The sequence below is a fragment of the Podarcis muralis genome, chromosome 6, assembly GCF_964188315.1.
Source record: "Podarcis muralis chromosome 6, rPodMur119.hap1.1, whole genome shotgun sequence".
In the NCBI taxonomy this organism is placed as follows: domain Eukaryota; kingdom Metazoa; phylum Chordata; class Lepidosauria; order Squamata; family Lacertidae; genus Podarcis; species Podarcis muralis.
In genome coordinates, this window is record NC_135660.1 from 64949953 (window position 1) to 64969656 (window position 19704).

General features: G+C 42.1%; 1 protein-coding gene and 1 long non-coding RNA gene across 2 annotated transcripts; both read right to left on the reverse strand.

The window, feature by feature from the left end:
* Positions 1-4629: 4629 nt before the first annotated feature.
* LOC144328032 (uncharacterized) lies at positions 4630-5472 on the reverse strand. Its single transcript, XR_013393247.1, has 2 exons — positions 5214-5472; positions 4630-4848 (listed from the first exon to the last, which is right to left on the reverse strand). It is a non-coding gene; the product is annotated as an uncharacterized LOC144328032 (long non-coding RNA).
* Positions 5473-5538: 66 nt separating this feature from the next.
* LOC114597285 (lysosomal acid lipase/cholesteryl ester hydrolase-like) lies at positions 5539-18671 on the reverse strand. Its single transcript, XM_077930479.1, has 10 exons — positions 17581-18671; positions 16151-16259; positions 14934-15051; positions 13982-14180; positions 11297-11406; positions 10658-10794; positions 9574-9720; positions 8914-8985; positions 7630-7695; positions 5539-6398 (listed from the first exon to the last, which is right to left on the reverse strand). The coding sequence occupies exons 1-10, from the start codon at positions 17592-17594 to the stop codon at positions 6165-6167; spliced, it is 1206 nt and encodes a 401-aa protein (XP_077786605.1). The 5' UTR covers positions 17595-18671; the 3' UTR covers positions 5539-6164.
* Positions 18672-19704: the final 1033 nt, after the last annotated feature.

The following is a 19704-nucleotide window of genomic DNA, read 5'->3' on the forward strand; positions in this document are numbered from 1 at the left end:
GAAAACTAAGCTATTTGAAACCTGAGGTACCACTGTATTTATTTTTCCCAATTTGAACTGTATTTATCCCCCCCCCCCCCGCTGGGTCAGGAGGTCCTACACACGAGTAGGAGTCTGGCAGAGACACATACCTGACTGGCAATGTTCTCTCCCTTCTGGTGAGTCGTTCAGGAGATTCAAAATCTTTCTCCATCCCAAACATCACAGCGACTGATACCTCAGAGGCATCAGCACACTTCAGGATCAGCAGAGTATAGGCAGTCAGCGTACAGACTCAGTAGTGCAGGATTTGGCTAAACTATGTTTATTTGCATATACACACTTGGAGCATCGTAACTCAGCTCCTTCCTCTTCAACATCAGACAGCAAAGAGAAAGAACAAAGGACAAATGTCCTACCTCACAGAAACACAGTAATACAAACATCCTGTCTCCTTCACTTCCCACAATGTGGAATGAAAACATACACCATCATGTGATAAAAACAATCCCATGGGACTTCCGGGATAGCGCGAACGGGTAATGGCAGATTCCCTCCGAGCTCCGGAGGGAATCGGCTCCGTTGAGGACGGGTCTTGCCGTGCCGGCGACACGGGGACCCTTAAAAACCGCAGGCGCGGAAGCCTGCGGACTTGGTGACTCGGTGGGCACCCTAAGCGCCCTCCCCGACCCGCGAAGAGCCTTTTTAAAGGCTGCGGAGTGGACTGGGGAGCGGCGTGGTGCTGAGAGTCCATCGCTACCTCGGCGGAGCGAAGCCGCGAGCCATGACCGAAGAGCGCTATCTTTCTTCCTGAAATTGGACTGGAAAATGTAACCCGTGAGTAGAAGGAAATTTCGGCACTAAAAGATTTTATCCTGGAATTTAAGTACGATCGGGGGGACGTGTTAAAAAGGAAGTCCACACTCCCCCCCCCACTAAAGGATTTAAAGCAAAGAGAGGACCACTAGGTCGGAAAAGACTCTGGTGTTTAAACAGATAACTTTCATAAATTGGATTAAGAAGTATTTGTGCTGGAGAGGAAGAGAGAGGAATTTCAGAGGTCTTTCTTTTTTGGCTGACCCCCCCCCCCCTAGACCCGGGAAGCGCCCTGTGTGTGAGCCCGAGAAAAAGAATAAGGAGTTTGACAGCTGTCAAAAGAGCTGTCAAACGGGAGACTAAAGATTGGAACTGTGTTAATAATATCTTTTTGGATTGAAAATGCTACACTAAAAGTGAACTGACTGGAAACAAGGTGACTGTGAACAACAAAGTAACGGATTGTTGGAAAAGAACTGATGGAAACTCCCCTGGAGGGAACTAAAGACATTGCAATGGCTGCAGAAGGAAAAGTATGGGCAGAGATAGAAAGAATGTTTTGTCTTGTGGGAATTATACAAGAGCACAGTACTGTTATGAGTGAACAATTGATGACCTTCAATCTTGAACTAAACAACTCTGTTGATGACACAAAGTGGATGGAAAAAAACTCTGCAGCTGCAGAAGAAAAGATAATTTTGGAACTGGGGGAAAAAGAAGAAGAAAGAGGAGAGGAAACGCAAGTGGAAAAAACCAACCAAGAGCCTGCAACCTTTGGAAACAAAGGAAATAAAGAAGATGACCAGTGGATTACAAATCTGCAGAAGGAGAGAAAGATAAAGGAAGAAGCCCCTGGAATAACTCGAATATTGGATTATAAAAAAACAGACAAGTATGATTGGGACTTCTTCTTCAGGTTGGACTATGGGAGACTGATTGATCCTGGCCAGAAACTGCTCTTGGCTGATTTGGAAAGAGGGAAATACGAGGGGCTGGTGGCAGGACCCCCTCGAGAAGAGAAGGCCAACAAAATGGACTACCAACAAAACTGGTGGAGAGAGACTAACTGGGGCTTAAGGGCCTCGGATGTGAGAAATCCGGGCTAAAACGGTTTCTTTTCTTTGAGGACATTGGTTTGGGAAGGGACGGAAACCGGGGAAGGGGGGAGGGGAGAGTAGAATAGTGAAAATCTGAGATTTAGAATGGGAATATAATGATTTTTGGTTTAACATATTAAGGAGGGAATTTGTGGGAGAGAATTTAGGCCGACTCTAGAGAAAGTATTTAATGTATAAAGCTGGATAAGTAAAATTGGGCCAAGAAAAAGCGATAAACTTTAAGAAAAGACAAGAATAACATTTAAGAGATGGGAGAAAATAATTTGCTGAGATAATTAATGAAATTGGAATGTGGGAAGGGGGTGTGGGGAAGTCAAGGAAAGAAGGGAATGAAAGTAAGTTTATGAAATTATACGTGTTTTGTTGTGTCTTTTTATGTTTGTATGTCTATAAAAATCTGAAAACCCAATAAAAATTTTATAAAAATAAAAAATAAAAACAATCCCATGACTGCAACACGGGAAAAGAATCGTAACACATGACTTCCAGGTTGGTGCCTCCGGCAATGGCGGAGTTCCTCTGATCGGGAGGAACTTGCCCTGTGGGAAATTGGGTCTGCACCGCCGCGGCGAAGGCGGAGACCCGTAAAAATCACAGGCGGGAGAAGCCTGTGAACGTGGGATTCGGCGGGCACCTTTTGTGCCTCCCCTACTCGCGGGGGAACCCGGTTTCGGGGACCTGGAGCGACATGGGGTGAGCGGCGTGGTGCTTCGAATCGTCTGCTTCTTCCACGGAGCGAAGCCGCATAGCTGTTGCCGGAGAGCGCTGACTTTTTCCTGTGGACAATTTGACTTCAAAGTAATTACCCGTGAGTAGAGCTGAAACGAGAAAATTGGATTTTAAACATTTAATTTGGCATCGAAACAGGGAGGTTCAAAACAGGAAGTCCGCCTTCCCTATTTGTAAATAGATTGACGCAAGGAGACTGCAAGCTGAAGTCTTGGAAAGCCTTTTGTAAAAGACTAAATTTCCATCAGCAAAGAGTATAAAACCCCCCTTGGAGGCAGGAGAAGAGGGGGGGGGAAGTTATGGACTGAGTATGCCTTCAGGAGAGAGTGAAAAAAAGTTAAAATACCGCCGCTCTGACCCTGGAAACGGGCTGCTAGTAGGACTGGCGTTTTGGAATGTCCATTGACAGCATTTAGAACGTTCATTGACAGGTAGCGAAATGAGAGAATACATTGTTTCTACTGACTCTGGTTGCTTTTAAAGAGGAGATAAAGTATCTGAAAACTTAAAAACTAACTTTGGATTATTGGAACATTGTCTAAAAGAGGACAGTACTGACTAATACAAATGGAAACTGTTTCCCCTTGTGGAAGCTTTTGAAATTGGTCGCTCCATAGGGGCAGGACTAGGGGAATTTTCCAGCTGCAAGATAAAGAAGTGTGAGACTCTGGGATTGACTTTGAGTCTCTTAAGTGTTATGGTAAAAGGAAAGGAAAAAATAGATGGAATGTCGACAGAAGAGGCCTTAGTGGCCGTATTGGTGAAAATAAACAATTTGCTGGAACAGCTTCACAAGAAAACAGATGTGATGGCAGAAAGTTTAAATAATCTGGGACAAAAGGTGAATACCAATACAGAAACCATTCAGAAATTGATACAGGAATCTACTCTGATACAGCAAACTGCGGATGAAGCCAAGGAGGAAACCCTTGCTGCTGAATTTGAAGCAATTCAATTGGAGAGAAAGAGAGTCCCTTCCATACAAGGACAACTTGAGGAACATAAGCTAATATTTGTTATGATTGAACTTAAAGAGAAACAGATGAATTTGAGGATCAGAGCATTACCTGAGGAAAGTTTTGGATGGGATGGATTGTATCAGGAGGTGGCAGAGGGATGTCTCTAGATTTGCCTGGCAGGGCAGGAAGCCACGAGTAAAATTTAAGATATTGATGGATGCTAAAGAAGGAGGTGGACTTGCCCTGCCAGACCCCTAAACTTTGTTGTGAACCATCTGCTTTTTGCTGGCTGAGAGAATGGTTGCTTCTTGAAAGCACTGAAATGCTAGATAAATGGCAGATGAAGTTGATGGACTATATGGAATTGGCGGAAAGGACTGGCAAGATCCGAGACCAGGGAGAAGAGTCGGGGGAAGAAGACTGGAAAAAGTTTAAAGACTATCTATAGAAATATGGTAAAATTAATGAATGTTAGAAGAATGTTAGAATGAAGTTATATGGCTTTAGTAGAAATGTTGTAAGGAATTAAGTATAAATAGATTAATAGAAAATTAAAGGAAAAAAATAAGGTAAAAATGTGTTAAGATAATTATAGGATAGAAAACAGAGGAAGATGGAAAGGAATTGCTGAAATAATAAATAGAATTGGAATACAAAAAGGGAGGTGTGAGGAAGTCGATGGAAATAAGCGAATGAAAGATGGGATGTTGAAAACGTTTGAGGTGATTTTAAACTGTGTTTGTTTTTGCTTTGCTTTGTATGTGGTGTTTTTGTATTGTATTTTTATTGTTCTTTTTTTCTTTTTTTCTTTTTTCTTCTTTCTTTTTTTGTGTAATGTTGTGTTGAAATTGTTTGAAAAAATATCATTTAAAAAAAAAAAGAATTGTAACACACACCCCTGGTGGTGATTTTCTTGAGTCAAAATGAGAGTACCCGTAAACATTTTTTAAGAAAAAAAGCACTGAGTTATACCATAAAATTATATATCAGTGGAAAGATAATTAAATGAAGAATGTAATGCAATAACGTTTATGAAGGATTATTTATTACAACAGCAGTCATAAAGAAGAAACGTGAAACACACAGAAAAAAATGAGATATACAGGTTAAATTGCTGTGTTGGCACTTTGCAATAAATAAGTGGGTTTGGGGTTGCAGTTTGGGCACCCGGTCTCCAGAAGGTTCACCATCACTGCCCTAGTTGGTTTTGTTCCACAGTTTGTGATCTCATCTCTTCTAGCACACGCCTGTAAAGGTAAAGGTAAAGGTACGGGCCAGTCTTGACAGACTCTAGGGTTGTGCGCCCATCTCAGTCAAGAGGCCGGGGGCCAGCGCTGTCCGGAGACACTTCCGGGTCACGTGGCCAGTGTGACAAGCTGCATCTGGCGAGCCAGAGCCGCACACAGAAATGCCGTTTACCTTCCCGCTAGTAAGCGGTCCCTATTTATCTACTTGCACCCAGGGGTGCTTTCGAACTGCTAGGTTGGCAGGCGCTGGGACCGAGCAACGGGAGTGCACCCCACCGCGGGGATTCGAACCGCTGACCTTTCGATCGGCAAGCCCTAGGCGCTGAGGCTTTTACCCACAGCGCCACCCGTGTCCCTGCACACACCTGTACTTTAGTCCAATTAAGATCCAATTACAGTGGTACCTCTAGATATGCACACCTCTAGTTGTGCATATTTCAGGATGTGAACACAGCAAATCCGGAAGTATTTTTCCGAGTTTCACTGTGCGCGCATGCGCAGAAGCACTCTATACACCACGCTCGTGCGTAGAAGCATTAAACTGCGCCACGCACATGCACAGAATTCCAGTTGCTAATTCCTCAGGATGCGGCCAGAGCTCTGGAATGGATCCTGTTCGCAACCAGAGGTTATATGGAGAACCTCTGCTTCTTAATGGTGGCGTTGGTTATCAGCAGGCCTCCCTGCCCCCCCCCCCCATTCCATGTTGGAGCAAGAGCCACGTATTGAGACAAACTGCAAATAACTGGACCTCAAAACTGAACCAACAAACACTGCCTAACTTGCCCCAGATCAGCCGCAAAGTCTCAACAGTAATAGGCTCCCTTGTGTCTGGCAAAGCCAGGTGTACACAATGCCAGCCAGCGATTAGCTTCTTTTACGTGGAAGGTATTACAGGGGTCAAGCAGTTGAAAACATTTGCTAAAATAAGAGACAGCCGCCCTATAGAGGCTCATGGTCTTGATAGCCAAACCTGAGCAATGTGTGACATTTCCCTCACTGACCTCTGGTTGGGTGGGCTAGTCAGAATTGGAGTACCTTCCGCTGGAATACAAAAAGTTATTTCAAGCTGCATATTATTTGGCCTTTTAGGGGTCCCTTCATATTGGCAAGGAATTCCATGATTCATTGCAGAACAGAAGCAAGTTTATTCTATAATGCATGGTTACACAATATAATATGAATATATATTATAATAATAAGTATTATTTGTGACAGAAAAGAAGAACATAAGTACAGAAAACAATAAATGTAATTTTTTTAAAAAATGTGTCTGCATTAATATCAGATATATAGTTTCCCCTCATATTAAAACATTATTTGAACTTTTGCATCAGAGAAAGCACATCCTTAAACAACTGGTCTGGTGCATCAAGACCCCAGATAAAATCTGAATGTTGCCATTCAGGAATATTCTTATAGAAAACTAAATGAGGGATTCGAGGGAGCAGCCGTTCAATAGCCTTTTTGGTTACAACAATGTCATTCCCACCACTCCACACAGCTGTTGGCACAGTAATGTCTTCTATCTTATAAAATGGGGGTGTACTCTGTCGAGAAAAAGAACAGAAAGATGAAAATTAGGTTCACTTTTATTTATTTTCCTCTTTTTAATTTTTTTATTAGTTTTATTTATTAAATTTTCCAACATACATTTATAGTATCCAGTCTAAATTTATCACATATTTTCTCTTTTAGACTTCCTTCAACCTCTCTGACAATCATCCATTATTCAAATGTTTAAATACACATTTCCTAATTTTATATTGCATTTTATAAACCTTCACACACTTAGTTTTCATCAATACAATAGTCCTCTATCATTTACAGAACTTCTTGAAATCCCACTAGCGTTATTTGCTCATCACATACACATTTCAGATAGTCTGAAAATTTTCCCCAGTCTTCAATGAACTTTTGATCTCGTATATATCTGATCTTTCCTGTTAGTTTGTCCAGTTCAGCATACTCCATCAGTTTCATTCTCCATTCTTCGAGCGCCGGCAGTTGTTCCTGTTTCCATTTTTGGGCCAATAATATTCTCGCTGCTGTTACTGCATATTTTCCTCTTTTTAAAGACATCTTTTGGATCTTCAGATACATTGAAGGTCTAACATCTGTCCCTTGAAAATCATTCTTTAACTATCTATTAAGTATCCAACTCCTTACTCTGGAGCAGTAAGAATAGCAAAAGGAATAAGAGTCCTCATGGCTCATGAGGAGGACGTGCTCTTCAGGACAGAGGGAGGGTCTCCTTGTGAGCCTGAGGGGCAGTAGGGCTTTGATGATGTTGCTCAGCCCCCCCCCCCCCAACAGCTGAAAGGTGGAGTAACATAGCAGAGGCAGCCACTTCGTCACATATCAGCAGACTAGTTTCAGCTAAGCCCCGCTGCCCATCTGGCCTGGAAGGAGGCTCTCAATGGATCCCAAAAGGCAAACTCTAGAGGGGAGTGGTGGTTCACTGGTAGAGCATCTGGTTTGTGTGTAGAAGGTCATATGTCCCTCAGGTTTTCTAGTAGGGCTTAGAATCAGAGCTGCTGCCAATCAGTATAGACAGATAGGTGGAACAATAGTCTGACTTGGGATAAGGAAGTTTTCTATGCCCTTACTCAATAAATGCATGCACTTTCATAGATAAACACATAATCACAACCAGTTCTTTGGTGTCTTTGGTGTTATCTCACCCAAAGGAATTATATAAGAACTCAGAAATCACAACACGGTTCACATTAAACATTTAACCTACCGCCAAAATCTCTCATTAGAATCCAAAACACTTACCATGTTGTAGACAGCTTTGTTCTTTGATCCATAATCAAAATACTTAAGTTGGTTGGTTTTCTCAACCTAAAAAGATGGAAAAGACTTATACACAATTTGAAATTTGGTGCATGTTCAAAAAACAAAATCCTCTTGAAACATGGAGGGCCACAAGAAAATTCAAACTCTAGAGTTCTTGGTTACAGTCAAACTTCGGTTGTCGAACTCAAAGAGAAGCCGCGTTGGATGTTCAGCTTCATAAAAGCATTCAAAAATGGGAACTTTTACTTCCAGGTTTTTGGCATTTGGGAGCCAAGGCGTTCCAAAATGGAGCTGTTCAGGAACCGAGGTTTGACAGTATCAGAATTCCCACCATCCACCCTGGCCGATGATAGGACCATAAGCTCTGCTTAAAACAGTGGTGTCTCTAGAAAGTCAGGTAGAAGGTTATTAACATATCTATCATCCTCATTTCTGAGGAAATAGTAAAAAACTGAGCCCGGCCCCTCAAGATTGAGGGCGTTCAGCCCCATTCGGGCATATGTTGGGAGGGAGGAGCTATCCTCACCCCATAGAATTGGTGCCTGTGCCCACAATAATGACCTCTTCTTTTGCCCAGCCTTCACTAATCTTCAGCTGCCATGACCACTGCAATATGTTTCACCTTCTGCGTAATGTGAGGATTTAGTGGATGTTAGTGCACTCGGGTGCATGGGGCAGTACCCCACCAACCTCCATCTTCCCTCCTCCACCCACCCCCTGCCTGCCTGTCAGCTTCCTACACCTTAGTCTCATTGTTTCCTTGGTAGAACTCAGCAGCAAGGAGAATAAGCAATGGCAAAAGAACATAAGGAAGAATTATAATGTCAAAATTAAATATTCAGGAAGAGCCATAGATCAGTGATAGAGTCTCTGCCTTGCACTCAGAGGGTTCCGGATTTAATTCCTGGCAACTCCAGGTAGGGCTGGGGGATACTAGAATTTGCAACCCTGGACAGCTGCTCCCAGTGAGAGGAGACAATACTGAACTGAAAGGAGCAATGGGCAGATTCAGTAAAGGGCAGCTTCCTGTGTTCTTCCCATGAGATCCAAAGAGTTGTTACAGCTCATGTTTGAATATTGAAGTATCTAGAATATAACTTTTGAGTGGTCTGGTAATCTGGAAAACTACACTTTTATAAAATGAAATGGAAACCTTAGTACCAAAACAGAAACATGAGAAACTAAACAGGCAAGTCGAAACGTCAGACTTTTGACTCCTATTTTTTTGAGATGCTGAGAAGGTACGTATTTGTTAGAATGTACCTGACTCCAGTGTGCAATAGTTTTTGTAGAAGTAAAATCAGGGTAAATTCCAAGATACACATCTGCTCGACTCTGGAAGAATAATAGAAAAGAAAATGCTTATGCTTTCATGCAGCACAAGGAAGCAGGTTTCTGATGAAGAGGTGTCTGGGCACCTAGATGTGTATCCCCCACCCATAGTGAATCCAGCTGATAAAGAGCCATAAGAAGGAAGAACAGGGGCCTTGAAGCTGCCTCACAATAGTGAGCACCTGGACAGCACATGGAGCAGGCACAGAGGTCACCTGGTCACAGCCTGCCCTACAGTAGTAATTCCTTCTAACTTTGCATCTGGAAATTAGCATAAGCAGTTAAAATTAGTCACTCTGCAACTTCTTTGGTTTTTGTAGTGCTGTGCATTTCCTCTTCTATGGCCACGCGTAAATGACCAACTACCAACTAGACGTGAAGTTAATTTTGAAAATAAATTTTAATAAATGTTGATCTATCTTTTAGAGGCCTCTAGAATTTCACCATGGAAGAACTGTGTAAAGGAACTCAAAATTATGGCAAATACTATATTTTGTTTGATTGATTTTCTTTTGTTGTTTTGTATATGTACACAGCAAGTTCTTTCAAAAAGAAATAAATGAATAAATGATAGAGAATAAAACTACCTACCACATTTAGGTTTTTCTCATTGCGTCCTTGGAATAAGGACATGATTTGGAGACAAAGTTTGTCAATCCCTGGATAGCTGCACCACTTGGCATTGTTGGCTTTTAGTTTGTTATAGAAAAAGCAGAGTTCATTACTGCCACACATAAGCTGTAAAAATAAAATTTAAAAAATCTGAAGCATTACTAAATAATTGTCCTTTCTTGGAAGGAAACATTGAGGTTCCTGTTAGGAACAGATCTCCTTTATGTTACAGTTATATACCACTTTTCTTCAAGCACACTCAAGGTGATATGCCTGGGCATTCTAGGCAATTTTGCTGCCAGGTTCTGATGTGGCCTGGCTCTGGATAGCTGAGGAGAGATTTCTAAGGGGGTGCTCTCCAACAACTTCTTCCCACACAACCTCTCAGGTGTTAAGATTGGCAGATGGGGCCTTCTTTATAGTTCCTTAAAAGTTTGGGAGTGGGGTCCTGGAAAAGGGCATTCTCAATAGTGGACAGTAAGATGAATAACAGAGTATTTGGCAGAAGCTGAACAGCAGCAGAATTCAAATGGTACTGGTTGTGTTGCATGCAGGTTGGAATGTCAATCATTCCTTTCTAGCATCCCTGACTGTGATAGAGTTTTCATCCTGTCTGGGAGCAGCCACCAAAAAGCACTGTGGAAGGATGTGTGGATCCAGAATTGGCCTCCACAGTCACTTAGGGACTCACTGTTAAGACCGTGTTCTTTTAAGACAATCTTACTTGGCTACGAGTAATCGCCAAAGAAGAAGAAGAATTTCCATTAACCATTTCTCTTTTCTTTGAAAGACTTCCAGTGTTGAGATCCATAAGGGTATATTCACGTATAACTTATGTTTATATATATTCCAGATTCTCAATATAATATGTCTGATGAAATTGTTTCTAAAGTCCACGGTGACTCTGACCTTATACTACAAATGTTCATGTGATCCAAACCTTCTAATTCTTCAAGCTCACACTCAACATAAAGAAATGAAGTGGATGGCAGGAAAATTAACTCTCCATAAGGATGCAGAAGAAAAATATATATTAGAATTATGGGTCTTGAATAATACCTACTCTTATCAATTCTTGAGGAAGGCGTAGAATTAAGGAAAAGACTCCTTTCATGCCGTCCAATGTGTAGGCAGGAGCCAGGCCCATGAAGAGTTTAACCTTTTGAGCAAGCTGTGGCATGGTTGAAAAGGCAATAAAACCTGGAAAAAAGAAACAATTCTAAACATAGCACTTGCAAACAAACAAACAAACAAATAAGAGATTTTAAAAAAACTGTGGCTCTCCAGGTGTTGCAGGAGCTGGAGCCCATCAGCCATGCTTTGCTGGGGCTGACGGGAGCTGGAGTCTCAAATATCTGCAAGGGCAAAAGTTTCCCATCTCTCTTCTTTTGAAATGCCTGTCATTCAACGAATTTATTTGCACCACAGATGGACATTCTTCATGGCTGTGGAACTGATAAGAGCTGTGTACGCTGCCTGATCCTGTATACTGAAGTCCTGATCCTGAAAAGACTTTCTCATGGAACTTATGTGAACTCTGCTTTTTCTTTTCTTTTTTAAAAGCTATGCTTTAATCTGCCTTTTTCTTTTCTGAACTAGTCTTCCCAATAGTCCTGAGACTGGACCACACCCCCAATAAGTCCCTGATAATGCAAAAAGGCAAGAAAAGAAAAGGTATTTCATTCTTTTCTTATTAACTTACCCGTTGTACCTCCCTGGGAATGGCCAATATAATACAAGCTTTTTTGCTTAGTTTTCTGCAGAATAAAGTCTATGGCTGCTGGAATATCATAAATTGCCATTTCATGAAAGCTGAAAGACAAACACAGAATATAGGTGAAATTTTGCCTGTCTGCAATTGCATACAGTTGTGGACATTAATGTCTAAATACAAACAGTACCATACATTACATATGATACCCTTACATTTGGAGGATAACGTTGTAAGTTTATTGTCCTATGGAAAGAGTAAGGAGAGAAAGAATAAATATATATTTATGATTTATTTAAATATTTATATCACCCTTAAACTTGCCCAATAGGTTCTCAGATATGTACATTGTCCACATGTTAAAGGATAATTTTAAAGAATTATATTAAATTATATAAAATCGCTCAACTGCGTTAAATTTAAATGGTAGTTCAGAAGTCCCTTTACTCAGTCTAAAAGGTGTACATCCTGGAATGTCTGGGCAAAATGGTGTGTCTTCACAATATGCCTGGAGGAACTAACAGATCTGTACAAAAGCGGACCCTTTATCAGGTAATCTAAATGCCAAATTGTTCATGGTCTTATATGCTAGTTGTATTAGGACTGGCCTAAGATATTCTGGCACTGGAGGTGAACCACAAAATTGGACCACTTCCCTCCAGGGAGGAAGCAGTGAGTGAAGATCTACACCAGGGACAAGGTGGCAAGAAATGTCTTCATTACAACCAAGTGGAGAATGAAGATCTACATCAGGAACGATGTGCGGAATCACACTGATGATGCTTTACATATGGAAGATGGAAGGGCATTCCACAGTGCAGGGGCAAGAGCAGGAAATGCCTTTTGGGGGGCCACTACCCTCTGATATTATGTGGAGTGTGGTGCCATGCTTAAAATTCCCCAAAATTAAATTAAAATTCTGCTCTGGGTGGCTGAACTGATATTACCTTTGCTGGTACCTTTCCCAGAAAAATCAAAGGCTCACTATGTCAGGTTCCTACTGGAAGACCGGAGAAACGCTAGAATATTAGCAGTGGCAAAGTTTTTATTGGTGGTTGCAAGAACCAATGATCCCTATCCTTAAGTCTGAACAAAAGAATAATAATGATAATTTATTATTTATACCCCGACCATCTGGCTGGGCTTCCCCAGCCACTCTGGGCGGCTTCCAACCAAATATTAAAATACAATAATACATCAAACATTAAATGCTTCCCTAAACAGGGCTGCCTTCAGATGTCGTCTAAAAGTTTGGTAGTTGTTGTTCTCTTTGACATCTGGTGGGAGGGCGGACTTCCGGGTTAGCGCCATCGTCGAATGGCGGATTCCCTCCGAGCTCCGGAGGGAATCTGCTCAGCAGGGGTCGGGTCCTGCCGCGCCGGCGACGCGGGGACCCTTAAAAACCATGGGCGCGGAAGCCCGTGGACTTGGTGACTTGGCAGGCACCGTTTGCGCCCCCGACCTGCGAAGGAGCCTTTTTAAAGGCTACGGAACGGGGGACGGGGAGCGGCGCGGTGCTGTGAGTCTTCTGCTTCCCCTGCCGAGTGAAGCCACATGCCATTGACGGAGAGCGCTGACTTCTTCTTCTGAATATTTGGACTAAAAGCAGCAACCCGTGAGTAATACGGAAATTGGACTTAAAAGGGAATTTTTTCTTTTCTTTTTTTGGATTTGGCACGATCGGGGAAGGCGCTAAGAGGAAGTCCGTCTCCCCGCATTGTAAACAATTTAAAGCAAGGACTAGATAACTAAGGTTGAGAGAACATCCTTTTCTTTATTGGATAAAAGTTATTAATTTCACGATTGGAAAGTACAAGTAACTTTGCTGGAGGATAAGAGTTGATTTTGAGAGTTAAAGTGCAACCCCCCAGGAACCGGGAGTGATCCGCGAGAGTGCCTGGTGAAGAGATACAGAAGATTTTGACAGCTGTGGCTATACAAGGTGAAAGTGGCTATACAAAATGAATTAAATTGAATAATGAATTAAAAACAATAAGGTCAAAAATTGGGGATAAGAACTTGTTGAACTAAATAAGTGGAGATGGAATACAAGAAGGGGAGGTGTGGGGAAGTCTTGGAAAGATGTCATTGAAAATAAGGTTTAAATGGTAAATGTTTTCTTTTTTTCTTTTTCTTTTTTCTGTATTTTTTGGAAATTGCAATAAATATGATATTAAAAAAAAAGACATCTGGTGGGAGGGCATTCCACAGGGCGGGCACCACTACCGAGAAGGCCTTCCGCCTGGTTCCCTGTAACTTGGCTTCTCGCAGTGAGGGAACTGTCAGAAGGCCCTGGGCGCTGGACCTCAGTATCCGGGCAGAACGATGGGGGTGGAGATGCTCCTGTTTAACCTGGAGGTAGGCTGTCTGAATTGTGTATTGCTTTGTAATGATTTGTTGGTTCTTGACCATAATAAAGATTGATGATGATGATGATGATGATGATGATAAAAATAAATACATCTATGAAGCATTTCAGTTAAACACATTGTAAAATCATATAGGGAAATCCAGTTGGGAAAGACAGAACTCCACAGTGCCATCTGGTTTCATAGTGTTATATTGCCTATACAGTGCATCTAAAATGCTTTTTCTTTACTAATCTAGTTGAGTCCTGGGAAAGTTCTCAGGAAAAGCATCCCTTCCATCCAAGCAACAATAGCCCCTTGTACTTACCTGAAATTCCAAAATTCTTCTTGGTCTACTGAGAAGTGCTGATGTCTTCTAGACCAGGTGGTCCCCCTGTTATTTATTATCCAGACATCATAATCAGCATCTGCTAGAACAAATCCCAGACTATTGCTGGGAAGATTTGAAATCCAGCTCCTGCCTTCACAAAGGTTACCAGGTACCAATAACACAACTGACTTAGGCCCTGGAAAACAAAGACAACATTAGATAGAGAATGGGCACTCACAGAGCACCAACATTTCCCACTGGTATCTAGCCCAAGGCCAAGCAGAGTAGGGTGCAGGGGGTACAAAGGAGATGAGTCAGACGTTTCCTAGGACCTCAGAAAATGTTTCCATAGATTGTGTGAAGACTAGCAACGATGTTTTGTGTAAGCCTACATAAAATGCCATGACACTTCTTTCCCTGCCCACTTTCTCTTCTGCCAACATGTCCCCGCCTACTTTTCCCAAGCAATCCAGAGAGGCAGTGCTGAAATATTGGCAAAAGGTAGCAGAAGTAGGTGAGGTGAGAAGGTAGGTGGACCTTGCCTCTCCTGTGGGTGAAACGCTGTGTCTCTGAGGTGATTGCTGCCTACCGCTGAAGAGAGACCACAACTGCTGTGGCTGTTTCTAAACAACTCTCCTAAGAATCAGGAGATAGTTAATATTTGCACTGATTTTTGAAAAGGCATAAAAAAGCCACTCAACCAAACAAAACACCACTTAAGATATTTCATAGTGTTCAGCTATGAATAGAAGACTGGACAATTATTCTAACTGTTGATAATTTGGAATTATTGATTAATCTGGGAAACCTTGTTGCTCAGATATAATGAACAAGGAATCATCAAGTGTGTTTACAACTGAGTCTGGGTAACATTTTTAAAGTTGAACATAGGGATATCAGGCATGGCATGTGGCATTTTAATGCATTTACTGCTAAATTTCAAAATTACCTGTCTTTCCAGAACTATGTCTTCCATGTGGAATTCTGTTTGCCTGCAGGTAATAGCCATCCCCTGTCAGGATTGTATACTCTTCACTGGGGTATCCCCAATACTGGATAACTTCAGGCTGTGAGTAGAGAAGGATGGAAATAGAAATGCTAGATTAAAAAATAAATAAATCTGATCGTTTGATTTCTGGGACAATTGCTTTAATAGCTCAAAGAACAAAAACTTATGAGGGCCAAGATTATTGTGAAGTAACTTTACTAGCCCTACACCAGGAATGGGAAATCTATAGCTATAGCTGGGCTCCAGCTATAGCTATAGATTTCCTACACTAGGAATGGGAAATCTATAGGCTATAGCTGGGCTCCAGCTCCTATCAGTCCCAGCCAGCATGGCCAAGGATCAAGGATTATGGGAGTTGTAGTCCAACAACACCCCATCCCTCCCCTAAACTCTCATAATGTACACATGATTGTATGCAAGTTTACCCAAAACACACCCTTTTTTTGCCTAATAAAATGATTTTTTTTGTATTCTATTTTCACTTGCATATGCATTTTTAAAAACACTTTACTCTGGTATATACATTTCTATTTCCATTACTTGGCTGGAGAAGAGTGCGCAAAAATTGGAGACATGCCAATTTTGAAGGATGGCTTTGTTCCAGTTTGTGTATTGTTCCAGAAAACGCAAATCGTGTAGATTCAGCTTGAAATGCGAACTGAATCAAATTTATTCCCCCTTTCCCCCATCTGGGTATATATGTGTGAAGTGTACATAACCACAGATTGATTGTGGTTTTCTGCATTCCACAACAAAAAGACAAAAAGGAAATCTATACTGATCTGATGCAAAACACCAAGTCTGTATGGTAAGCAACTGCAAATAAATGTCTCACCATGAGAAATATAATGATTCTGCTGCCTAAGGCTTCAGCTAATGCTTGTGTAGCAAATGTCAACATTTACACTGAGGAGCCAGGCTCCTAAAACTGTGCTCTGAGAAGGAGTTATCAAAGCTAACTGTGTCTTCTAGATCAGTTAATCTGGCCAAGAGAGTATTGTTTCAAACACGATCAGGGTAATTTGCAGTTTGAAATAACTCCTGCCAAGCGTGGAGTTTCTTCCTGGAAATGCATGTGCTCTTGAAAACTGTTTAAAAAATGAAATTATAAGGAACATGGTCCACTGTTTTCAAGGCCATCTGAATTATTAACTTACAATAGTCATAAATTGTTGTGGATTCAGATGTCTTCTACCGCTGAATTCTTCAGATGTCAGAGCCTGTTGGACTAAGCAGGCCACTCCCCAAAACAGCCACATCTTGGACCTGTGTATAAAACAGAACTACAGGATCTCTAGTCTGAAAACATGAGTCCTTAATGAAAAAGATTTCAGGGGGGAAACTCAATATATTGAAGAATGATCTTGAGGAGACATGATGGGTGTTGAAAGGTGAGATAAAAGGGCTAGATGAACCTTTGGCCTGATCCAGCAGTGTTCTTCTTATACTAGCAGCAGGGAGGAGAACCTGTGCCATTACCCTAGAACAACACTGGCTGTTGCTGCTCAATATGCTCCAATTGCTTCCCAGGGGATTTTGATCCTTCAAGCCGAGCCCAAATGCCCTGGCTCCCATCCCAAAACTTGTCCTCAGATTCTCTTTCTTGTAAGTAAGGAAATGGTACAGATTCAGCACAAGTAAAAGAGCTATTTCAGTCTCAGAGTTCCCACAGGACAAAGGGTTGACTGGGATGGGTCTGATCTATGAAGAGTGGCCAAGGCGCCTGGGTTCAGAGTCCATTCATTAAGCTCAAGACTGCTGAGTAGTTGTTTCAACCACTTCTCCATGCCCACTCATCCAGCTAAAAGCCATCATGAGTGCAGTCCTTACTCATGAGAGTCTCTATTCCTGGCTGAACCTGCAGACATATGCTGTGTCTAAGCAGGCATAAATTGTCCCTTCTCCTGGTGTTCTAGGAGAGAGTGCTGTACCCACCTCCTCCCTACTCAGCCTGCTTTGCCTCCCCAAGTTCTGACAATACTCTCTCCCCCTCTGGAAGGAACGGAGCTGGAAGTCCTATCTCCACACAGAGCCAGGTGGGGTTGAGGTGGGGCCAGCCTACCACTTCCATTCCTTCTCATCTTCCTCCAGTATCTGCCATGCTAGAGCTAGACCCAACAGTGCCAAGTGAGTCATAACACCAAACAACATTCCCTCCTAACCCAAGTACTTTTTAAAAGTCTTACTGCACCCTTCAGACACCAATTCTAGCTGGGAAATAGAGTTGTCTCCTAGTTTAAAATATTGAGTCTGGAGGTGCTGAGAATTCCTCTTCCCAGGACCACTGGCTCAGAAGGTGCTGTTGCTGACTGGGATACTGGGAAATGGGGTCTGCAACACCTCATGACTCAATCCAATAAACTCAATCCATTAAATTTAGCTAACATGTTTGCTTTGGTAATTTGTGGAACAGACCATTATTTACAATGGGATGCAAGTCTGCTAAAAAATTATTGATTGTACTTCAGCAGTGTATAACACTGTTAAAGGAACAACTTAAGAATGCAAGCTATTAAAATGCAAGACGAAAGCTATGTCACTGAAAAATAAATTAAAAAGAGACATGGAAGAAAGTAATTTTGCTTACCTGTTGCTGTGCATCAGTAGCGACCAGTTCTCAAATAGACACAGCAGAAGACCTTTGTGTCAGGGAGTGAGCAGAGGAGTGGTGGAGACTGCCTCCGTCTCCTGACCTTTCCAGGGATGAGGAAGTAGAAGACAGTATTGATTTACAACAGGGGATTGAGGGAGGTAGCAGCTCAGAGGTAGGTGAGGGGGAAAGTTGGGAAATAATGGGAGAGGAGGAGCAACACCTTGCTGACCTGTTATTAGAAAACATTCCAGACCTTCCATTTTCCAGAACCCATTGAACCTTAAAACTAGGAGAGAAAGAACTCAAAGACATAGTGCACTTAGCAGCCCCCGTACAGCAGGTGATGATGATGGCGGATGAGGAAGTGGGAGAGAAGGGGGGTGCAGATTAACTGAGGACAACACCATTATCCATTTCCTTGTCTTTATACTTTCCTGGGCAACCAGCCAGGAGCTTCTGGAAACTATGAAAACAGTTGAGAAAGAAAGCATCATCACACACCCAACATTTGCCTAATGATAAGTCTGTACAAAACATTATAATGTATATTGTCGTTTCTCCTTTTTCCTTGTTGTTGTTTTAAAGTAACCCACTTAGAGGTTTATTTTTATATTAATTGGTATATAAATTGTATATCAACCTTTTAAAATGTGGTTTTAACTGAGAATGTGGTTTTCAGTGATTAATAGGGCTGCCATACACCCAGGAAATCCTGGCTATCTGGGGGGATTTTTTTCATTTTGAACCAAAAGTCAAAAGGAAGAGGCAATTTATCCTGTCCCTGGACACAGGGCCAAGTTCCCCTATTGGTCAGTTGGTCCCCTGCCCAAGGGAATGCCCGAGACCTCCTGCCGCCATAAGCCAATATGTGGCAGGCAGATGATCTGGCCTGCCATTCACTGGTTACCTAGAGCGGCTCAGAGCCCATCTGCAAAACCGCCTGCCTAGGAGGGCAAATGGACCTCTCAAACTTAAAACTTATTTTCTATGAAATGCAGGGGGAGAGGGAGGTATTCGTACAAAGACCATAGAGACATTATCCTCCCCAGCTTTGGTACCAGAAATGTAAAGCCTCTCAAAATCTGCACAGTGGTTCCTCAAAATTCCCAACCATGGGCTGCTTGAAAATTGTTGAGGTTTCTTGTGGACCATTTAATTATATTTTTCCTGCCTCTGACTGCAATTGTATTGTGCTGTGGTAGTTGTTTGTTATATTTTGATGGCTTCGTTTATTCCTTATATTGCATTTTCATGTATTACAGTTGCATGCCATAGAATTCTGTAGAAATCAATTGATAAAGTGTTCTAGTCTGCTGCAGACCACCTAAATAAAGCTCACAGACCACAGGTTGAGAGAATCCTTGCCAAGGGGATGGATTGTTTTCATTTTCTCGTTTTTAAAAGCCTCAGTTTCAGTTCTTCACATTTGTTTGCTTTAAAAAAAATGCTCCTGAACATTCTTCAGTGATTTAGTGTCAATTTGACCCGACATGTTTCTATGCAATTTTGCCTAATTAAGGGGCCCTCACATTAACCTCCTAGTGCTTCTTTTTGGCACCCTGTCCAACTTCTAAGCTCACACCTGGCCTTCCCAACATTTTTTTTTGAAGCTACTGATGTCTTCTATTCTGCACCCATTTTCACCTACACACACCGGTCCTACATCCCCGCCTTTTGTACAATCCCCTTCCACACAGAACTCCTGCATGGCCACCTGGTGATAACAGAATAAATGATGTAAAGAGGGAGCTACGGCCCAAGATAGGTAAAGAGGTAGTAAGGGAACAGCTAGCTACTTTGTTGTTGTTTAGTTGTTTAGTTGTGTCCGACTCTTTGTGACTCTCCATGGACAATAACATAGCTACTTGAAATAAATTCAAATCTCCAGGGCCTGATGAACTGCATCCAAGGGTACACAATAAGTTTTTGGATGTAATAACAGAGTTGCTGGAGGAATTTTGTGCCATCTCCCACCCCTAGCCTCATTATCTCCTTGTCAGGACAATGATTCACAGCAGGGGGTTTGACCATGGACCCCTAGGCTATGGTCCCCTAGGCTTCCATGCGTGAACTTTAGGGGCCCCATCAACCAGGCACCAAAAATTATTCTCCCTCTCT

Bases quoted from the DNA above. Each gene is read 5' to 3' on its own strand.
- LOC114597285 (XM_077930479.1), bottom strand. The intron at 9,721-10,657 runs GTAGGTATTATT...TTATTTTTACAG, and splicing joins TTCCTCAAGAATTGATAAGA to CTTATGTGTGGCAGTAATGA. The intron at 7,696-8,913 runs GTACATTCTAAC...CCATCTTTTTAG, and splicing joins CTATTGCACACTGGAGTCAG to GTTGAGAAAACCAACCAACT.